The 21,786-nt window shown below is 35.0% G+C and overlaps 1 protein-coding gene across 1 annotated transcript in view; it reads left to right on the forward strand.

The window, feature by feature from the left end:
• The window catches only part of LOC129264048 (cyclic nucleotide-gated cation channel alpha-3-like), a 41,690-nt gene extending 20,194 nt beyond the window's left edge, over positions 1 to 21,496 (forward strand). Inside the window, exons 9-20 of the mRNA XM_064101726.1 lie at positions 3,346 to 3,410; positions 3,830 to 3,908; positions 5,377 to 5,495; positions 5,973 to 6,065; positions 6,528 to 6,624; positions 7,542 to 7,688; positions 11,725 to 11,904; positions 12,233 to 12,315; positions 15,260 to 15,450; positions 17,642 to 17,700; positions 18,196 to 18,231; positions 18,891 to 21,496. Coding sequence (XP_063957796.1) covers positions 3,346 to 3,410; positions 3,830 to 3,908; positions 5,377 to 5,495; positions 5,973 to 6,065; positions 6,528 to 6,624; positions 7,542 to 7,688; positions 11,725 to 11,904; positions 12,233 to 12,315; positions 15,260 to 15,450; positions 17,642 to 17,700; positions 18,196 to 18,231; positions 18,891 to 19,493 — 1,752 coding nt within the window. The 3' untranslated portion in view covers positions 19,494 to 21,496. The remainder of the gene's footprint in view (positions 1 to 3,345; positions 3,411 to 3,829; positions 3,909 to 5,376; positions 5,496 to 5,972; positions 6,066 to 6,527; positions 6,625 to 7,541; positions 7,689 to 11,724; positions 11,905 to 12,232; positions 12,316 to 15,259; positions 15,451 to 17,641; positions 17,701 to 18,195; positions 18,232 to 18,890) is intronic.
• Positions 21,497 to 21,786: the final 290 nt, after the last annotated feature.

A 21,786-nucleotide genomic window follows, 5' to 3' on the forward strand; every position in this document is an offset into this window, starting at 1 on the left:
TTTTTCATATTTCAACATCATAATGGATCCGAATAGATATTGATATGATACGTATATAGTTTAATGTAAATGATATAATAATAGCAACTAGTGTTCAGTTTTTCAGAGCAATACCTCATTGCACCTAGTCCAAGTGGATGTCAGGTTCCTAACCTAGTTTCTATGGTAACAGTTACCGCATTAATTTTGAAATGTGTAGCGAATCAGGGATTTGAATTTTTAGGTGTTTCTTAGGTACCATTCTATCGACCTGTTTTGAAGGGGAAATTCACCCTGACAAATGGTTTACTGTAAAATTAGCAGAAAAATATATTGGTGAAAGTTTGCGGCAAGCCCATCAAAGATTAAGATAGTTATTAGAAGTTTGAGTTTTTATGATCTGTGACGTCATATACTAGCAGCTGCCCCGTATTTAATGCACCAAAATGTATACTTTTCAATATTTTAATCAGTGGTTCATGATTGCTAAAAAAAAATCTTTCAGGTGCGGATGTGAAATGATTTGTATGTTACAATAAAAGCTATTTTAAGAAATAAGAAATACCAACTCAAGTGTTATCAATTTGGTGCAGAAGATCTACAGCATCATTTGAAAATGTTACCCTTTCCATTAGTCAAACATTATAATTCCAAATTTCTTCTCAGAACCTTTCATATTTAATCTACATGGAGGGGCTTTGGGGTTTCTTGGCATGGGGGTTTAAAACTGACCATTTATACCTCTATCATTTTTACCTTTGCCATTATTACCTGTGCCATTTTTTCCTGTGCCATTTTTACCTTTGCCATTTTTACCTCTGCCATTTTTACACCGAGCCGAAAATGCATATTCCCCCGACGGTACTCATCGATTTTTGTCTTTATTTCATAAAAATATATAAAAAGAACTGTACCAAAATAAAGATTTTGGCCTGAAATGCACCAAAACGGGGAAAATAAACTTAAAAGGGGGGAAAACAGTGACTTACTCCGGCTGTCGCGCAACTTCACTTCCCAGTTTTATCCGAACTTAATACATAAACATATGGCCATTGAGTCCCTGTACAGATCGAGCTAGAACTTCGGTCTCTGTATTTGGTGAGTGGAGCCAACGGAGTTCAGCGGAACAACCAACATAACAGAGACCGAAGCTTTTGGTCTAAAAATAATGCTGCTCGATATATTTCACTATAATTACTAGGATTCACCTATTTCATAAATGCCGATTATTACTAAATTTTCTTGTTTGCTGCTATCATCATGCGACTGATTCTTGGCTCATCCTTTCTTCTTTCCATGAGATTTAACTAATCGCTATGATTTATCCCAGTAATTTCCTTCATCTTCTCCCCTGTATAGTATACACTCACGTTCACACACTTCATCTGTGTCTTATTTTCAAAAATATTACTCTTGTTGTTTTAGACCCGAAAATTACCATTTGCTTGCATTTTCTCATAGCCTTTATAATCATCATAATCATCTACAAAAAAAAATCTGTTCGGCAGAATTACTATATCAGAATCGCCAAGAAATAAACATAAATCTTGCACTTCACACGTATGTATCAACGCTGTAGCGTAGCAACGAGCTTCCTGTGAAATTCAATTACCTTTTTTGAAGTTATTGTGTTTTCTTCGTCTTTATTTTTGTCTGTTTTATTTGTTTGTTTGGGTCCTTGTAGGGGTGGGGAAGGCTGCTGCTCTCCCCCCCCCCCTTTGGTTATTTGTCCTGGAAGCTGTGTAAAGTACCAAAATTGTATTTTAGCGAACGAGAAAAGTTTCAGCCATTAGAAGAAAGGTATATCTAAACGTTTTTAAGAGGTCCGTTATTTGTGTTTAATTTTTATCAGTAATAATTCCACATTGCCTTTTTGCCCGACTGTCTGTCCTTCTCTCTCACTCTTTAGAACTTGTATTCAATATTTATAAATTGTTTAGGGTGTAACCAAACAAAGTCATATTCTCCAAAAATAAACGCAGAAACATCGTTTGAAAGTGGTAGTGGGAAGTTTTATGTCCTCCATGAAAATAACGGCAACAATTAACAGAGCCATAAAACACTAATAGAACGCCATATGAAAATGTAGATGGAGATGAGGTATATAGCAGCAGTCAGTATCCTGATATCCAAATGTTACTGCTTTGTGACGTGTGCTCCATCACTAACTATAGCTTTGATGGAAAGTCCACTAGCTAAACGCCATCAAAATACAAATAAATACACCCACAAATTATCATCAACAAAATGTCAGCTAATTGCTCACTAAACACTTTTTTTCAAGACAGGGATGACGTTTTTGTTTGTTAAAAGCGAACCGAGAAACCTAGATACTCAATCTTGGTTTGAAGATTGTAGACAGCTTTAGTATACGTAGCCTCTCATGAGGCACTGCGAGTGATCTTTGACTTGAACTCCATGCATTATTCAATATGTAAATGGACATCTGGACACAAATATGATCATTGTGTTTTTGTCGTTATTTCTTAAACAGTGGATTTTGTCATTATTATTTAGAGGGAACATGATGACAACCATCCTATACATTATTAGTTGGAGGTATAAATCAATGTCATAAGCAATGTCACCATTTTGCCGTCATTCATTTATACTAGTTCCTTGGATCGTCAAAGAAAAATTATAATTGCAAAATTTAAACTAGTCTTAACAGTTGTTTTTAAGCGTAGTAATTACAATTATACATCATTTTCATCAAGTGGAATATCTGTTTTTAGCCTACTCGTTAATAAATATCCGCCGTAGAAAAAAAAGGCAAATGAACTTGAGTCTCCCCCCCCCATACGAACCAAGATGTTAAATAAATGGATAGAGAATCAACATTTAGAGCCTTGTTTACGTGGAGGCATTCCTTATCTTTCATTCAAAATTCTAGTCATGATTTAAATTGGTCACAAAATAATGAAGGACCCACTTGTAAATGATATTGACATTAAATATCATCTTTCTATAGCGCAGTAGATATTGCAGTGAATAGATCAATATATCGCATGCTTACTTGATGCATCTCAATTCCTGACAACGTCTTTATAATGGCCACTTGTTTACCATCTTTCATCTATTTTTTTTAAATGGTTTACCATATCAGTGTTGTACTGCGAGAACATGATGAAGGAGAAAAAGTAGAATGCATTATTGAAAACAATGTCAGATAAACCATTAGTGTGGACTACAATCGAATACATTCTTTTTTTTCATTCAGTTAATGTATAATCATTGAAAGTGTGGGGTCAATCTACATTATAATTATATTATTAATCATAGCATCTTCTCCCTTTTCCTTATAAACTACATTTTGAGATATTGACGGACATTGATAACAAAATATGATACTCTATTCCTCCACAGTTCGAAGGTTTCGGGGTAAATGCTTGGGTCTATCCTTTGGATACAATGGAAGAAGATTTCACGAGGTAAGACTTTCATGAGATGTGGAAAGCATGGTACCCATCATCAGAATGAAAGCAAGGGGAAAATAAAGAGTTTGAAGAAGAAGAGAAGGAGGAAGAAGGAGGAGGAGGAGAATAACAAGAAGACGAACAAGAAAAAGAAGAATAAAAAGTTTGAAAAGGAAGAAGGAGGAAGAAGGAGAAGAAAAAGAAAAAGAAAAAGAAAAAGAAAAAGAAAGAGTTTGAAGAAGAAGAGAAGTAGGAAGAAGGAGTTGGAGAAGAAGAAGAAAGAGGAAGAAGATGAAAAAGAAGAAGATGATGATGATGATGATGAAGAAGAAGAAGAAGAAGAGGAGGAAGAAAAAGAAGTACAAAAAAAGAATATATAAAAATATATTTTATGTTGTACTATACAGGCATTATTATGTTTTCTCTACCACTAGCAAATATATCAAGATAATGTATTGGTCCACTGTAACACTGACGACTATCGGAGGAACTCCAAATCCAGTTACAAATACGGTAAGTTATCATCCCTCCTCCATTCCTACCCCCTGATTGAGGAGGGAAGTCAAAGAAAAAACGGTTCATGGGATCGTGTCACTTCCATGAACATTATTATAAAAGCAATCTATCTGTATAAAGTACCGAAGCGATGGCGTCAGTTGCCATGGTGTCATGGCTGCCCGGTTTGGTACTCTATATGACGCTATCTTAATTACAAAGTAAAATAGCCAAATACTATTTTTGATGTTTTTACCATGTATTGTATGTAATAGGCCCGTTGAATTTGTAAGTCGTAATCCTGAATATTTATTACACAATCTCTTCATTTGAGTAGCTCCGGCCCCGCTCCGGCCTGGACAAGCCCATTTCTTGACCTCTTTGGCGACGATAAGTTGCCGTTTTCCCCATTACCATAGACAAGCCTCATTCAATGAAGGATTGAATTTCTCTGGAACGAAGAAGTTAGGATCGATGGCCACAGCTCTCTCCACTCTGTCTGAATTATTTTAGTAAATTCATATGTCGCCCTCTTTCGTCTAAATACAAGCGCGGTTTCCCATCAAATTGTAGTTCAATCAATGATTGCTTTCGGGGGGGGGGGAAGAAGTGATTCGTGCAATGTTGTTTGCCAGATGAGTAGTCTAGCGCCATCTTTCTTGTCTACTCGGCGTCTTTGAATAAAAATTAATTTTTATTCATTACTAGTAGTTCATTACTGTATGGTTTATGATGTAATTAAAAAGAACACATCGAATCAAATTATTACATTAATTTCGTACATGCTTATGATCCCGAAATAAACTTATGTCATAATAACCGATCTTTAGATAATGGTATTTCTAGTTGTTGTATTTCATATGGGTTTTAAGGCGCGTACCATTCAAAATGTGAATGTGAATATTTTCACCTACTGATTATTCTAATTTTGTGGTTATAAAATGATAAATGGATTTGTCAGCGCTGCTTTAAATGCAATTCGTTGGGCATTGTGACAGGTTGGTCATCACAATCATTGATTGTTTGAAAAGTATTTTCTGGCCAACCTCGTTTGGCACTTTGCTTGCTCAGTAGCAAGCACTGTCATGGCCCCTCCAATGCCCAGGCAAGGCCGTGTGATGCCTGTCAACAGGAGGCGATTCGGAGTATTCTTCTAAAGCCCTTCAAAACATTACTCTGGAATTTTGAGAAACAAATCTTTTAATTGAAAAAAAATTGATTTAGCTTCAAATTTTCAATATAATTACAAAGTAAAGCAACATAATTTAAAAGTATATAGTGTTTACATCAGTAAACAGTCGAGGTAGAATAACAAGGCATGAGAAACATTTTCACATTCGAAATACGGATGAAAATACCTTTTAAAAATAATAGCCACGTCACAATCGCTTACATATCATTATTCTTCATGGTTTTACCTCAAAGACTATGCCATATTTACTAATATTTAATTGCTGTAATTATTCAAGGACATTTTTTTTTCTAGGAATATGCATTTACAGGGATGACATTTTTAATAGGCGTGTTCCTATTCGCAGCTGTTGTTGGAAATGTTGGCGATGTGATCAGCAATATGAATGCTTCCAGACAAGAATTCACAACTAAGTATGCTTTATTTCATTAAGATAGTTGCTGTACAATTTATAATAATGTGTATTTATGAAGTTCCGTTTCGCACAAGACCTGATTCATAACGAAGAGAGAGAGAGTGAGAGAGAGAGAGTGAGAGGGATTGGACGGAGCGGGGAGGGAGAGCGACTAAAACGATACCTGCTGGAAGATAAAATAACCAGGGGGATAAGGGAGGTAAAGGCGGGAATATTCTATTCCTCAGAATATGCAAAGTTTGCCGAAATTTTTTGAAATTATGATCAGAATGGCATTTTTAATAGGCGACGAAGAACAAAAATTGAACACACATAAAACATTTTGACAATGATTCCATGACGAAAATGAGAGTTCGAAATAGGTGCATTAAAATTAGTTATGATTGCATTTCATTCTGTTCATTATTATTCAGCCCTATCATGTGTAAATTGAAGGTTCAGGTCTTACTTTAACTTTCTTATATATATTCTTCAGAATGGATGCGATCAAGTTTTATATGAACCATCGTCGGGTTCCTGAACATTTACAAGATAGAGTAAAGAAATGGTCAGACTATGCCTGGAGCAGGTAAGTCATCGTATCATTTTTTATTTACCCATTTTCCTCATTGCCATCGTGTTATTAATCTACTAATTTATTACTTCATAACGTGTTGGTCTAAAGTGCTATTTTCTCTTTCCATTATCATGCATTTGAGCTCATCCTAGGCACATGTGACAGTTGTTTCCACATCAGAAGCTCAGGTAACGGGATTTCTATGGAGTTATATACACGCCTCATCACCACCGTGCAAAAACATACACTTAGCATGCTTAGGATACTTCTAATTCAACATTTATTACGATAAATAACACTGATTTAACCCGCCTGTGCCATTCGAAAAGTGTATCATATTTCTTTATATCTATTTTCAACTCTATTCAAATATTTCACACAATGCGATTTTACACTAAAAAATACATACCGTTAAAAATAAGCAGCTTGTAATTTCTAAGTTCTGAAAACTGTTTTTAAATGAAATTGTTTCAGAACACAAGCCTTAGACGACCAGACGTTTCTTGATATTCTTCCACCGAGACTTCGGGCAGAGATTGCTATACATGTACATCTCGAAACACTTAAAAAGGTAGGCTGGATAATGAAGATATAAGCTATGATTCAAACATATCGATGTATTATCCTTCTTCCCTTCTTCTTCTTTTCTTTTCCCCTACCCCTACTTGTTCTTATTCTTATTCCTGGTGTTGTTTTTGTTGTCATTATTTTTGTCTTTCAGCATTATGATTACGATTTTTGTTGTTACCATTTATATAATTATAATTATCATTATCGTTGCTATTATTATTATTATTATTACTATTATTATTATCAGTATTATTATTATTATTATCATTATTATTCATAGTAGTAGTAGGAGTAATAGTAGTACTGGTAGAAGTAGCAGCAATAGTAGTCTTATTCAGTTATTATGATAACAAAAACATCATCCTCATCATTTTCATTACAATAATAAAAATGGATGCTTATTATAGCACATAATATAAAACAGAATCTCTCTGCGCTTTACATACAAGTAATTTAGTATTGTACCATTAAAGTAGAATAAGATAAGAAAATCCATAAAGGCAATCGATGTCAAACTTCTAAGGACATAATGGTGTGCAACACATGATCTTAGTAAAAAAATAAACAAAAATGTACGAGAAACGATACACTATTTGCGCTTGTATATATCAGCACATAGTCGTTAGTTCAATTTCAGGAAACAGGTTTTCATTCGAGAACATGATTGTGATGCAGTTTTGATATCTTTATTTTCCTTTTCAAAACTTTTTAGGAATAAAAAAAATGCAAAAGAATCATGAAACATGTCATTCAATCCCCCATTAAATAAAAAGTAATTATCATTCTGATTTTCAATTCAATGTTCTATAAAACCATAATATTTATGAATATAAGAAATGTTCTTATCTTCTTCAATATTAATTGGGCATAACTGATGCTATATCTATATTCTCTGAAACAATTTTTTTTTATGTCCAGGTGAAGATATTTGAAGACTGTGAGCAGGGTCTGTTATGTGAATTGGTCCTCAAACTGCGATCACAGATCTTCTCCCCTGGTGACTATATCTGTCGAAGAGGAGAGATTGGAAGAGAGATGTTTATTATAAACCATGGCCATGTTCAGGTAATGCAGTTAATCTTAGCTTAATCACAATGTTCTGAAGCTTGTAAAATCCAGGCACATTCATTTATGTATTAATTATATCACATTGTGAAATAAATGGCCGTCACCAGTGGGGAGGGGGGGGGGGGGCGGAGGGTGCGAACGTACCCTCCTCTAGACCACTTTTATTTTGGCTTGTAACATTTCTCGTGACCAAAATGACCTTCGTTTTGGTAGTGAAACGCTTTTATTTTGCTTGTCAAATTATTTAAACCAGCACACCCTATTTAAAATAAAAATTGTTCATAGGGCCACCAGCAGCATTGACTGACGTCGGAATAGGTAATTTTTTGTCTCCCCCTAACCCCCCCCCCCTCCTTGGAAAAAGCTGATGACGGCCATGTTACTACTCGCATCTCCTCAGTGTAAAACTATCACATACATTACGATTTGCTCAATGCAAGGTATTGGATGAGGTTGAATGTGCATGGGTAACATTTGATCAATTATTAAAGGTCAAGCCCACACAAGTATAACATCAATTTGAATAAAAAGAACCAGCCCCCCCAAAAACAAAAAAATAATAAAGAAGCAAAATGAACAAAAATAAAATATAAGATGTAAAAACAAGAGAGTATGATATTTTGAAATTTAATTTGCTTATTTTCATAGAACAGTTATTGTAACACGGGTGATATGCAAATGTTGAATATGTCACACACTCGCAATATCTTTTGTATTTTATTAGATGAATAATTATTTGAATTTTTTTTCAATCATTGCAGATTTGACCACAATGAAGTTCTTCATTGAATGGTAATAGATTGCACTAAAATGTTGTCCTTTATTTGGGAGATGACACTCGATGCGTTATAACGCCAACATGGCAAATTAAATTTCGTTCTTAGACGGATAAATCCAGTGTACCCAGATATCTAAAATGAAACTGATATCGATCTTTTGTAGGTCTAACTAGACATTGATGTATGTCTGCTTCGTGTTTATAAGACTTGTAAACAAACCTCATATATTTCTATACCAGTTATTGACCACAGAGTCTTAATTATCAAGGAACTAATCAACCAAACAATCAAACATTTAAATAGGGAAACAATATACCACCTTATTCTGCGATAGAACCATCGACGGGCGTCTTCCACATAAATCGGCATCGGATATCACTGAATAAGAACGGACTGGGGTTCTCCGATGAAACTTGCACTTTTTCAATTATACACTCAACATATCGAAGAATGGTGCTTTAGTGGTTACGATGGCTTTCGACTCGCTGATACCCAATCTTGTACCTATTCATTGGAACAAACATGGGGAGATTGGTTGAGACATCCCCCAGATAGTCGGCGGCGTCTCACCGTCGTCGCTCGATGACTACAGCCATTGCCGCCATCTCCAGACACAAAACACATGTTTCAATCAGAGAGTGGGAGTTTCAATGCCTGCACTGTGTGGAGTTCATTTGAGAATCTCCAACTCTGTCTAGATAATAGGGATAATGATATCGGTGGTATCATTGCTAGAAATCGTGAAATCTTTTTAACAAATACGAAATATCATTTTGTTTTCTAATTGTGTCGATTCCTACACGGTGCGGAATGGGGGGGATTCAATTTTGAAAATAATTCAATGAACATGCTTATCTCGGTAACCGCCCCTTCACTAAAAATTATAACATAATCAAAATAAATAATAATAATGTCTAGAGTATGATCATGTGTTTGGGGGATTTGGTTATGATTACACTGCACTATAACCTGACTGAAACGGGGAAGTGTGAAGTTACTATTCCCCCTCCTAAAGTAAATGTAAAAAACTCAGAACATGGTGAAGGGATGTGGTAACTAGTAGCTATGACGATAGTAATGATTCAAATTGGTATCGGTTGTACTCATTGCCCGGACTCATTGCTTGTTTTTCATAGTGGCAGAGGGTCCACCTCATGGACGGGAGATCTTAGATCTTTAACTGAGACAAATCCATACCAAAGACCATCTTTTTCTTTTCTTTTTTATTAAAATATCCTATAAAGCTAAGCCCTCATAATGTATATGTTTAAGGGTTGACTCGCAGAACGCGTGCACCGGTCGAATCAAATGTTCATTTTCAATGTTTTATGAATAAGACTACAACTTTTGGTGAAAATATTACTTTCATATTTTGGCCTCTGAATATAACTTAGGAATAAACCTTGGCGGAACAAATGATCCATGTTCAAACATGAAAAACAAGCTTAGAATTCTGTTTATCGTGCGGAACCAATCAACTACTTATCATCGATTCGTCGGGCGTCGTGTCCGATATAAAGCCCTCCGTCGTCACCCTCAATGACCCTCTATCAGCGATCAGTTTACAATCTACACGCCGCTGTTTAGGGCGTGTCTAATCACTTGGAAGATCCCCTCCTACCAATCCAGAATGGTGTCTCCGTATTACCCTTCGATTCAATCCCTTTCCAATCTTTCAATAACACTCCTGTCTGTTTAACATCGAATAAAACAAAGCGATATGATAGTGCCCTCAAAATAATAACCGTGTGTTTGTTCTCGATGTCGACCGTTTTGTTCCGCTCCAACAAAAACATGATCGACGTCAACCGGTGCCGAGAAAAGACCCCTCCATGCATTGAGGGGGTATATTTCACAGCTTTATAATTGATGTAACCAGTATATCAGACCTTGATTAACAAGTGTGTCAAAGAAAATCACGATGGAGTAAACAGATGACTCATTTCTGGGATATGCGTATAACTTCTGATACACGTTTGCAATTATTCTCAATATTGTATAAATATGAACTTCGATTTCTTTAGTTACATCATACCCAGAATGATTTATATTATATAGATATGCCAACCAGTGGTTTAAAGAGAAATCGAACGTGTCTTAAAAGGGTAGTTCACCCTAAAAAAACTTTGTTGTAAAAATAGCGAAAAAAAATGATAAAAATATTGATGAAGATTTGAGGAAAATCCATTTAAGATTTAGAAAGATATTAGAATTTTAAATTTTTGATTTGTGACCTCATAAACGATCAGCTGCCCCATACATTATGTTATAAAAAATGCATGAAATTCAATTTTTGAATAGTTCGTGATGACTTATTTTTGTTTTCTTTTTAGGAACGGGTGAAATGAATGTACAAAAAAAAACATTTTCAAAATTTCTGAGAAAAATGACATTTCATTGATTATTTACCATAATAAAGCTGCTCGCATATGACGTCACAAATTCTTTAAAAAAATATTCTTTGATGGATTTTTCTCAAACCTTCGGCAATTTCTGCAATTTTTGCAACAAACTTTTTGTCAGGGTGAACTTCCCCTTTAACCCGCGAGATTCTAATTCTGTATCATTTTTTGCATGGAAAACAGACCTATATGTAAGAAAGGGAAAACAAGGGAAATTATAATAAAATAAGGTAAAAATGATAACCTCAAATTGGCAATTTGATGAGTAAAATTTAAAAAAAATGTTGAATTTTTCACCTTTCGCATTAGCAATGTCACTGTAGGAGCACATTTCATAGGTTCTTCTTCACTTTTCAATGCTGACATTTGTAAAGTTGCAGATAAAGTTGCTCCAACCAGAATAGTGCTCCCAGTGTGACATTGGGTTGAGGTTTGCACATTTTAAAACGGTGCGATTTCGATTGGGAGAACTCTCGTAATTGTAATATAGAAGTTCATTTTTCCTGTCTATAAAGACACACTGTTTTCAAGGCTGTTATCTAGATAACAGTTTCACCCATCGATTAAAATCGTCCCCTTCCACTATCGCACTGATTTCACCTGGGGACCGTTTCATCAACTGTTTTGTCCGACAAGTTGTCAGATCTGACATCTTGCTTGATTTTGATTGGCTGAGAAGCACAGTTTCTATGGTAATTGTCGGATAAAATGGGACTTGTCGGATAAAGTCTTTTCATGTAACGCTCCCCAGATTTATCGTGGTCTGACCATGGACCTATAACCAATCAGCGGTGGCAACTGCAAACTATATCCCTTAACATTTCCCAATAACTCCCGTCCCCTGACATACAGGTGGTAGTCCAGGACCAAGAGACCCAACAGAGTATGGTGGTAGCTAACCTATCCGAGGGAAACTACTTCGGTGAGATCAGTCTACTCAAGCTTGATGAGGGTCAAAACAGGAGAACAGCTGATGTCGTTTCGCTTGGATACTCAGAATTACTCTGTCTCTCCAAGAAGGACCTCATGCAGGTTGGTGCATGGTTCGAATCTCACAAAATTGTCAAAAAAAGGAAAATGATAAAGTTTCGACTGCTGGATACATTTTAGTATACGTCTTATTTTATGCCAGTCCCACATTAATTGCCCTGCAGAATATTTGGTGAAGCCTATCTTCAGACTTACAGAAATTTCTACAGGCGGTGGAATCACATACAATTTTTATTCATGTTTTGCTTATAAATTTTTTCTCGTGAGATATATGTTACATTCTAAAAAAAGAAATAAAGAAATTCATCATGACATGACGCTTGTTTCCATGGTTACACGATTTTTATCTATATATTTGTTTTTTCTTCAGGCGCTGGTAGAATATCCGGATGCAAAGAAAGTATTAGAGAAACACGGGAGAGATCGGATGGAGAAAAACAAAGAGGCGGCAAGGTAAATTAATTAGTGAATTTCTTATTTTGTTTTCATCAACGAGTCCTTGCCGAAACTAGATGATTTAAATTTACTTTTTCTATCTGATATATGTTTGTTAGATATATATCGGCCGTAAGTAGATCACGAAGAAATTAGAATTTACAAACATTTACGATCTGCGCGACTTTGTGAAAATGATAGAAATTGATTGTACCGATCAACTGGGATGCAATACCATTCCCCATTCAGGACTGATGCTATAAACTATCATCTCTTTTTTGATATATTACTTTATATAATACTGTTATCACTTTATACGTTTGTATTTTAACAATATCATATGGACTGATGATTGTATAATTATGTATTATCACCATTGATTGTTTTTAATTGTATATAATTGTATTGTTTGTTATCCAGGGCCTCATGGAAGATCAACTTTTGTTGAATGAGCTACCCTGGTGAAATATGAATAAATAAATAAAAAAAAAAAAAAAAAAAAAAAAAATGCCAATATAATGTTGCAGAAAGAGAAGATGTACTTTTAAATGTCTCTAAATGGATTGTGTTATGATTCACTATACTTTAGACAAAGGTGATGATTTATTTCAAATATTGATTTTAGTGGCTCTCGCTTTGCTCGCTTGTCAATTATCTGGAAGGAAGCCAATCAATAAAAAAAAAGATGAATGAAAAAATGCTAACAGAATAACAAAATATTCGCAAATTTTGATTTGATAATCTATATAGTTTGAAGCTACATAGTTTTTCATGGGGCAACGGCCACAAACCTTTCTTGACTGCAGAATCAATCCACGATTATTACAATGATAAAACCAACAATAATATATATTTCAGATAGTAGAGAACAGATATACATCATCGTATCGGGTCGCTAAAACGGGACACAATCTACTTGCTCTTTTTGGTAAATTAAAGAGTGAGTTTACATTGGGACGTTGCCTCTCACTATGTCTCATCCCCTACCCTAGCATTCAATCGAGATGTTTATTATGGAATAAACAAAACCCACTGCATCTTGCCTCAATTCAAATCTCTAATTGCTATTGCTCTGTAATTCATCGCTACTATGATCGTCCTACCGTCAGTTTTCTCGATCAAGAATTGGGGACATCGTGTTGTAAACTAACGAGCAGGTAGATGACAAAAGGGATAAAATGGTATTGGTAAACGTAAAAACAGAACTACACCCCCGGTGTGATTAGGAGTATATATTGAAAAGTTGGATGTCATTCTCGACTCTATACAGATGAGAACACTGCATCAATTTTTCGTTCTGCCCCCCCCCCGTATCAACGTTAGTAAAATATAGAATAGTTCAGTATTTGAAGTAAAAAGTAGAATTTCCAAAGAGCAAATATTAGGTGCAAACACTCACATCTATTCTCTCCAATAATGTTGAAGAGAATAGATACATGGAAGGCTGTTTCATTGATGATTTGCAATAGGAAGAGCGCTTAACACCTAAAATCTAGACACAAAACATCCAGGTACTTTATCGGGAGCAATTATAATTGTTATTTGGCTATTCAAATATATGATTTTCATAATATCATTGAACATAAAATAGGCCTATTGACGGAGGCAATGTAATGTGGTTTGATCATTGTGGAAAGTGTGAGTTTATTCCGTATACTTCTTTTTTATATTTTCAAACTTGATTATCAAAATAGGTTCAATCGCACTCTCATCCATCAAATTAGCAGTGAACTATCTATCATGATAGACATTTGATGCTCGCTCGTTGTTCAAAGAATCTTTCTTTTTGGAAATTCATTTCACAGCACGCACAGACAGATAACAGGATACAGTTTCGCTGATCGTTATTTTGACTGCTTGATAAAGTAGTATATCCCACACAAATCGTTTGAGATTAAGGTTGAAATGTCAAAATAACATTTATCATAAGCATTGAAGAGATTCAATTGAGTGAATGTCACGTTCAACACAAACCAATCATGGTGTTTTTCTTCTGTCGAGAAAACATTGATATTAACTACTCTTGTGTTGTGTCGTATATGATAAACGTGAATCAATGATCGGTGATTAAATTCAAATGATGTATGCCAAAGTAGAGAGATGTGGTGATAATATCAATGAGTATTGTGTGGTTTCCAATTGAATGAGAAATAGAGAGATTGTGTTGGAAAGAGGAATTGCAGGATTACAAGTTTGGTTATTTTGGCCCCATAAACATGTTTATGAATAACTGATTAAGACTCTATAGTGTAAATAATCTTTCTGCCATTTACGATTATTTTAATGGGAGTTTGATGTCACATTTCTATTTTCATTTAAAAGTGAAAATATTACAAGACATTATTCATTTAACCCCCTCCTCATAATGACATAATGTTATTTAAATTACGACTCGATTTTTATCTGAATTAAGAAATATAGTCTGCATTTTGTAGGATTGCATCTCCTGCTTTACAATGTTAAGTCTATTCAATTGTGTACCCACTTTTTATTCTGTTGATGTAATCTGGAATCTGGTATTGACATTTGACTGTTATTGCACATTTTGCTAATTTACCAAAAAAGTGCCGTAACAGCGACCAAATCAATTTTCCAATAAATTTGAAATAAATTTTGAATTCGAAAAATAATGTGTTTGAAATAAAGGCCCCAATACCAGTCTTTTTACTCCGCTGATGCTGATGCTTTACTATACAAAAACTGTACTACTATTTTATTTTCCTTCACGTATTTTTAATTTTTAAGTTTTTATAGTCAGATTTTCGACGAGGAAAATATCGACCGATTCTGCTGCCATGGTCGACTTGTGGGGGGGGGGGGGGCTCTCATATGGGCTTACATAGGGCATTTATAAAACCATGGATCTGCCGATGAACTTGACCATTATTTTTCAAATTTAATTCAAGACCTTTACTAAATTTCATTTCACCCCCTATATCTCATCGCTCTCCATCAATGTTAGAATGCAGCGGAGGAAATCGGAGGCTACCCTTCAGGTTCCTGATGCTTCAAAACTCCTTGATGAAGGTACCAAAGATGGTGATGGAACCAATGACAACCCGGGTACCATCACAGGAACAGGTGGTGGTAGTAAAGACCAAACCATCAAGCAAACAGCGGTTACTGGTATACTCACCAGGATGATTGATAAAAGTAAGAATGCTCTCAATAAATTAATATGGCGATGAAAATGTGAGGGGGGGGGTAAGAAAGGTATGAAAAACGAATATTATGCCAGCTGCAAGAAATCTTTGTCTAAATTACAAATGTTGGAACCCGAACCACTCTTCCCATAAGAAATACTGTCTGTAGTAACCAAACTGAATCGACTTACTTTAGATACAATGTATTTAAATTCGTGCATTTAGATTTAAAGAGCGTTTGCAATTAGTCTTAGATTAAACCATAGGCCTAAGGTGTGAAAGTATATTTACCAATAATGGAACTCGCGGCATTATAAGCTAATTCTGAATAGACGCTGTCTTTATGGAAATCTGTTAAATCTAACTAATCCAATCTTCATCTGATAAGCATTTAACTTCGTGAGGTTCTTTTAAATATAATCCTCCTACCAAAATGAGTTTTCACACGTCTTGCTTGTTACAAATTAACTCTTCGATGAAAACTTCTGCAAATTCGTCTGATTGACATTTCATTATTTATGTTGAATTTATTCCCTTTCCACCCACAATGCTACGCTTAGTTCTGGCTGATTACAGACACCAATGTGCAAATTGGTATGTCGTTTGATTCCAAAAGTCTTATTTCTCGGACCAGCGTTTAACAATCAATAAAGATCTGGCCATTGGAATTGAAGGTTTTTAAATCTGATAATTGTAGGCAATTCAATCGCAATTCTGTCCATTTTCAACTTTAGGGGGCTAGCGATATTCTTTTCAATTAGATTCTCCATAACATTCACCAACAATCAATTATTGGAAGCTGATTTCAAGCATTGTATGTTATTTAAATATTTCGGCTTGACCTAATCCTTTAATTTCGAGGTTACAATAAAGTCTGTCTCTTGTTTCCGGAATGATAGGAAATTAGCCATGTTTAACAAAAAGACAGATAAGTCAAATCTTTGGTAGCTTAATTGATTCTCTAATTCATGACGATCATTCCCTCTCCATCGCCATGTCTTTCTCTTATTTCTCTCTTCCTTATCAATTATTGTCTTTCTCATTCTTCAATTTTTTGCACTTTCTCTGTTTTTCTCTTTCCCTCCCTCCCTTTGCTCTCTCGCAACTTCATCCCCTTGGTAATTCTTTTTGGTATTATTATGTTGCTCTCTATGTTCATCTGGGCGCCATAACACAAAGGTTAGCGATTAACCGCTAAATGAAATGACTAATCAAGATCATCGTTGCATGCGCATTTTTCTAAGTAGACTGACTATGAACCAATCAGAATTGTCCTTTGAAATTAGCGATCAATCACTAACCTTTGTGTTACGGGACCCAGGTCATGTATGAGCTAGTAACGTGGCTGTGTTCTGGGCCCTCTTTTATCCAGTATCTGTTTTATTATTTCACACCGATTCTCTGTTGATATTCGTTCAATAAAGCGATGCAAAAACAAACGTAGACCATTTCCCATGTTCTGCCTAATTCCCATCCACCATGCCATTTCACAAAATAATAAGTTAAGAAATTTGATATACAACCAAAATAACGGTATTTCCAGCCCTGATTCATCCCGTTCGTGTTCTTGTGCCCCGGTTTTTTGCTGCTCCTCCTTTTGGTAGTGATATCTCTTGTACTGTTATATCCCTTATATAGTGGTAAGCATAGTTTCTTCGTCCTGTTATGATGTTATACATTAATTAAACGAGGCAACGCGGTATCAATCCATCCCTCATCATTGTGCTAATTGTTTTTCGATAAATCCTCTAGTCTGAATCATATACGGTCGCCGTAAAAGATCAAATAAAAAATGAGTCATCGACCGTTCTGCACACGTTCGTGTTTTCTGATTAGGTGGGTGTTAGGGTAGCACACAATCGATGGGGGAATGAACATTAACATGGTGTAATTTGTCAGACTGCATTGTGTTGAAGGTTATCATCGTTAAGTTTAGTTTTAAACAATGGGGTTGTTTATAGTTTTGAAATTTCATTATTGATTCATGGATGATGATTTTAATTGAATGTTGTAAGGTTCATTCTCCTGATATGAGATGATCTGATTTTGGATAATTAATTGCCTCTCTCTGCCGATAGTTCCATACTACTATCTAATGAGTAAAATATGTGCTGTATAAAGAAATAATCTTAGTGGTACTGGTAAGCCCGTTCTTATATTCTACTAAAACCATTTTAAAATTATATTTTATTTCTTTAAAGCAAAAGAGACGAGTGAGCTCAGACATATCATAAACGAGCTTCGAAAATTTGATAGTCTTGTAAGTATACACTAATACACGGTACCTTAATGTAAGATATTATGTACAAATTGTTTTAAGATGCAGAAAGATTATTGTAGACAATGCACCACAATAGCACTGCCACAATGATAAGATACTCCAGATGTTTGATAACATTACCTTTAAACTAATTGAAGCCATTGGCGTATAAATGGGGCGGGCTTTGAATCATGCCCCCCCCCCCAAAAAAAAAAAAAAAAAAAAAAAAAAAAAAAAAAAAAAACTTTCAGTACCAAAAAATAAGGAAATTAGAAAAAAGAAAAATAAAGGATCTCGGTCGTTTTGCTCGGTTTCAATAAAAAAAAAGAGATTTTGCTCCATTCAACATGTTTGACACCCTAAAATATATATGTGGCTCATTATGCCACTGTTAGAAAGAGTTGAATATGTGAGATCTAATTTCATTTTACCATGGCAGCTTGCCAGAAATTAATTGGCAATGTGTTTTATTTTCATTCTTTTATTTCGTTTTAGGCAACTAAGCAAAAGGTCACAGAGCTTTCTAAACGGGTAAGATTTCCTTTTTGGTTTTTGCCCATCTTAAGTACAGTTAAAACATTACTCTCTGCAACTGTTTGTGTTCTGATAAATACACGAACACACAAATTGAAAAACACACCATTCTTTTGAATCACGTTCATCTACTTGCTGTATAGGTGTAGAGCCTTTTCACTGTCTTGATTAATTCTTTGCCTGTTTAGACGAAGCATCGCAATGGATAAAACGTCTTGGTTTTCATTCATCATGGCCGCTATCAGCAGATAGAAAGTGCCATCGCATCTCGTCGATGTTCCATTTTCCTAATAGAAAAGCGATTTCCGAGCGTACATCACCTATCCTTCCTAACCCCTAGCGAGTGATTGCCTATCTGCATTAAACGTATTTCCCGGCGTTCTATTTTAATTGCACTTGGAACGAGCGCCCGTGCTAGACTTCTCAAGTTTCACACGCAGACGATCTCCGAGTCCAATGTCGAATAAAAACAGCTTCGATCCCAAACCAATCAACTTGATGAAAGTCGAGGGAGATTTTGGAGGAGCTCATTTTAAAATCTTCTCATAACAACCCCTGTCTGCAATCAGGCCAATTTTCTTTCAATTTCCACTTTACCCTGATATTGGTTTCACTTGTTTTACTGTCTCGTTGTTTTCTCTTCTTTCTTTTCTCAGTGTGATGACTTAAAGACGCAGCTTGAGGAACGTGACGCAGAGTTGAAGCGCGCTCTTCGACGAATCAGCGAACTTGAAAGTCGCGTGGCGGGAAAATTACATCACGGACATTTCGGGCGTGTAAATGGTAACCACCATACAAGAATGAACCTAGGTCGCTTGGCATTTAAAAACTTAAGACATGGTGGAAGTGTTGAAAGCAGTGACAATGATTCTTCAAGCGTGTGGGCAAGTTTTGATGCAGAAGACAGTGGTCCGAGGATCCTTATTACACTTTCATCTGAAGAAAAGTCGGGATCCTTAAACAGCGGGAACGGGAGAACACTAAACGGGAGAACGAGAACTATAACCGTTCCCGGTATTTGCCTGAATGGGGTTATGCAACAAGAGCCGTCTGAGTATCAATTGATTGGTTTCGTTGGTAATGGCAATGGTATCTATAGTGATGATGGACTAGAAGAGGAAGCAGCAAGACTTGGAAGAGAGTTATTATCAGAGAAAAGTGATTTATCATCTCGTAGTTATCTCGATTCCAGTAGGATGTCAGCTGATCTTACTGATGCATCATGTTATAGTGATAACTCAATTGACAGTGACTTCTGAATATTTATCATTCTTCCCAGTCACATTTACAATATTCATTCTACATGTTATTTGAACATTTTTTTCAATAAATTGAATTATAATATTTGAAGTTTACAACTACATGTATGATGATACAAAAAACGGGAGGAATATTTGTTTTATAAGTTTACCATTGTAATGGTAAATAGACTTTCCTCAATCTTTAATTGAATGTTCATATACAAATACACTTTGAATTAAAAGGTGCAAACATAAAAAACAGATATCAGAAGTAAAATAATTTAAAAATAGTTGTCGAATTAGGTGCCCTCCAAAATACTAACACACTAACGACCACGTCATGTTAAGTGATAAACCGGTTCCAGTTAAAAACAAAGCGACTTCATAAATTTACACTTACTAACAAACTTTATATTTCTTTCTGGTCTACAAATGAGGTACAATCGTTTATCATTTTGCCAACTTAATATATTCAACAATATCGGCAGTAATGTGTATTCATTTAAGTGTTTATTCCTGTAGATATATTCAAATATTGTGGTATTATTATTTTTATGAAATCATTTTGATACACCTACTTGTCATTCTATTCATTAAGGTCAGAGTTAACAGTCTCTGATTAGATGAAAACATTTTTTTAAATATTCCAAATGTCTGCCGAAAATCATTTTAAGGATAAAACTTATGATAGTTCTTTGGATATTAGAATGCCCTAAAGGGTACTATAGATGCAGATTGTCGATCTAAAATACATTTTTAAGGACCTCTGTTTTGCAATAGGATTGGGAATGTCTAAAGTAACGATACTTTAATTTCGTAGTGCCATTAAGATATCAATAAGAATGAATGACAATTTGATGGAACTTTGTTATTTACTGTCTATAATCAAATAAAATATTTTTGGGTATTTTCAATCAGGTCGAGCAAATATTAATTTGGATAGTTTGGGCTATTTTTCTTGATACTCTTGAGAGCATGAAGGATTTGGGTACGATATTTTGGGTGCTCTATTCATCTTGTGTGCAGTTAGTCTCAGTTCCATTATGTTTTGCCTCACTGAACTTACTATTCGGTCAAAATACAAACAAATAAAGTGTCCAAAAGCAAGTGTCAGACCAAATTAAGTTCCACCTAAACACGCTAAATGTCAAGTTTAAGTACGGATTTCTCATGGGGAAAATATATTTTTGGTCACGATCATTATGATACTGAAATGAATTAATATCTAGTTTAGATTTCAGCAAATGATACACATCTCATCTCTGTATTGGGAGAGTTTAGATTTAATTGGTCAAAATATAAACATTTATTTCTCTATTACTCTATATCAACTTAACGAACTTTACATTGACGTTTTATGTGATGAGTACTGTACCAGTGATGTTGCTTCAAAATTTGCATAATTTCTGCAGTTGTCTTCTCATGACCTTTAATCCGGTTCACATTGACTATGAAAACCGTTGGTGTTCATAATATATTGAGATTGAGATATTTTGCCATCCGATTTTATTCATCATGATTATGGTGTTGGCAGAGGATTCAGTTTGTAATCTTTATACGTTGAAATTTGAAGTAAACTTTATCAATTTGATCGTAAAGAGTCAGTTTACACGTTAAAAGGTTCCAACATTCAACAGTGTCATTTACAAATGGGGCTACTGTCATTGATAACCATAATAACACATTGTGAAGGCCATTGCTTATTAAGACCATGATGATTGTATCTGAGGTGTACTAACCATTACCTCATTAAGGACAAGTCTTATGTCTCTTGTTTAATATATGTTGGTGTAAATTTTTAATGTTTATTGTTTTCGTGTTAAAATGTTTATTATGAGATTGTGCAATTAACTGATTTCACCTGCACCTGCGAACTGTGACCTCCGTCCTATGAATGTTAACCAGATTCATTTTGTAAATGTCTATCTAGGCTTTTGTGCTTACCTCCAAATTATTATAATTCGAATATTCTATTCTTAAAACAAAAGTGATAATAAATTCGATGCAGTATTGCTCATTACATTATGTTGTGTCTCTTCGTGATTATTGTAAGTAAACTACGAAATCACGCGATGACTCACATCGGTCATCATTTTTTTTTTGCTGACAGAACGTGAAAGTTATGAAGGTAAATTTATATCTAATATACACTTTATTCATTATTATGACTTCTCTTCCTTTCATGGAAATTGTGTTTCATTTTAGCACTGTTAAGATGAAAGAGTGAAGTAAAACTTTTACTGCCAGATCTGCAAATTGATATGAATCTATTCATAGTCCATGTTTTGATTAGTATTAAGAGAAAGTCAAC

Source organism: Lytechinus pictus, chromosome 7 (assembly GCF_037042905.1).
Source record: "Lytechinus pictus isolate F3 Inbred chromosome 7, Lp3.0, whole genome shotgun sequence".
Lineage (NCBI taxonomy): Eukaryota > Metazoa > Echinodermata > Echinoidea > Temnopleuroida > Toxopneustidae > Lytechinus > Lytechinus pictus.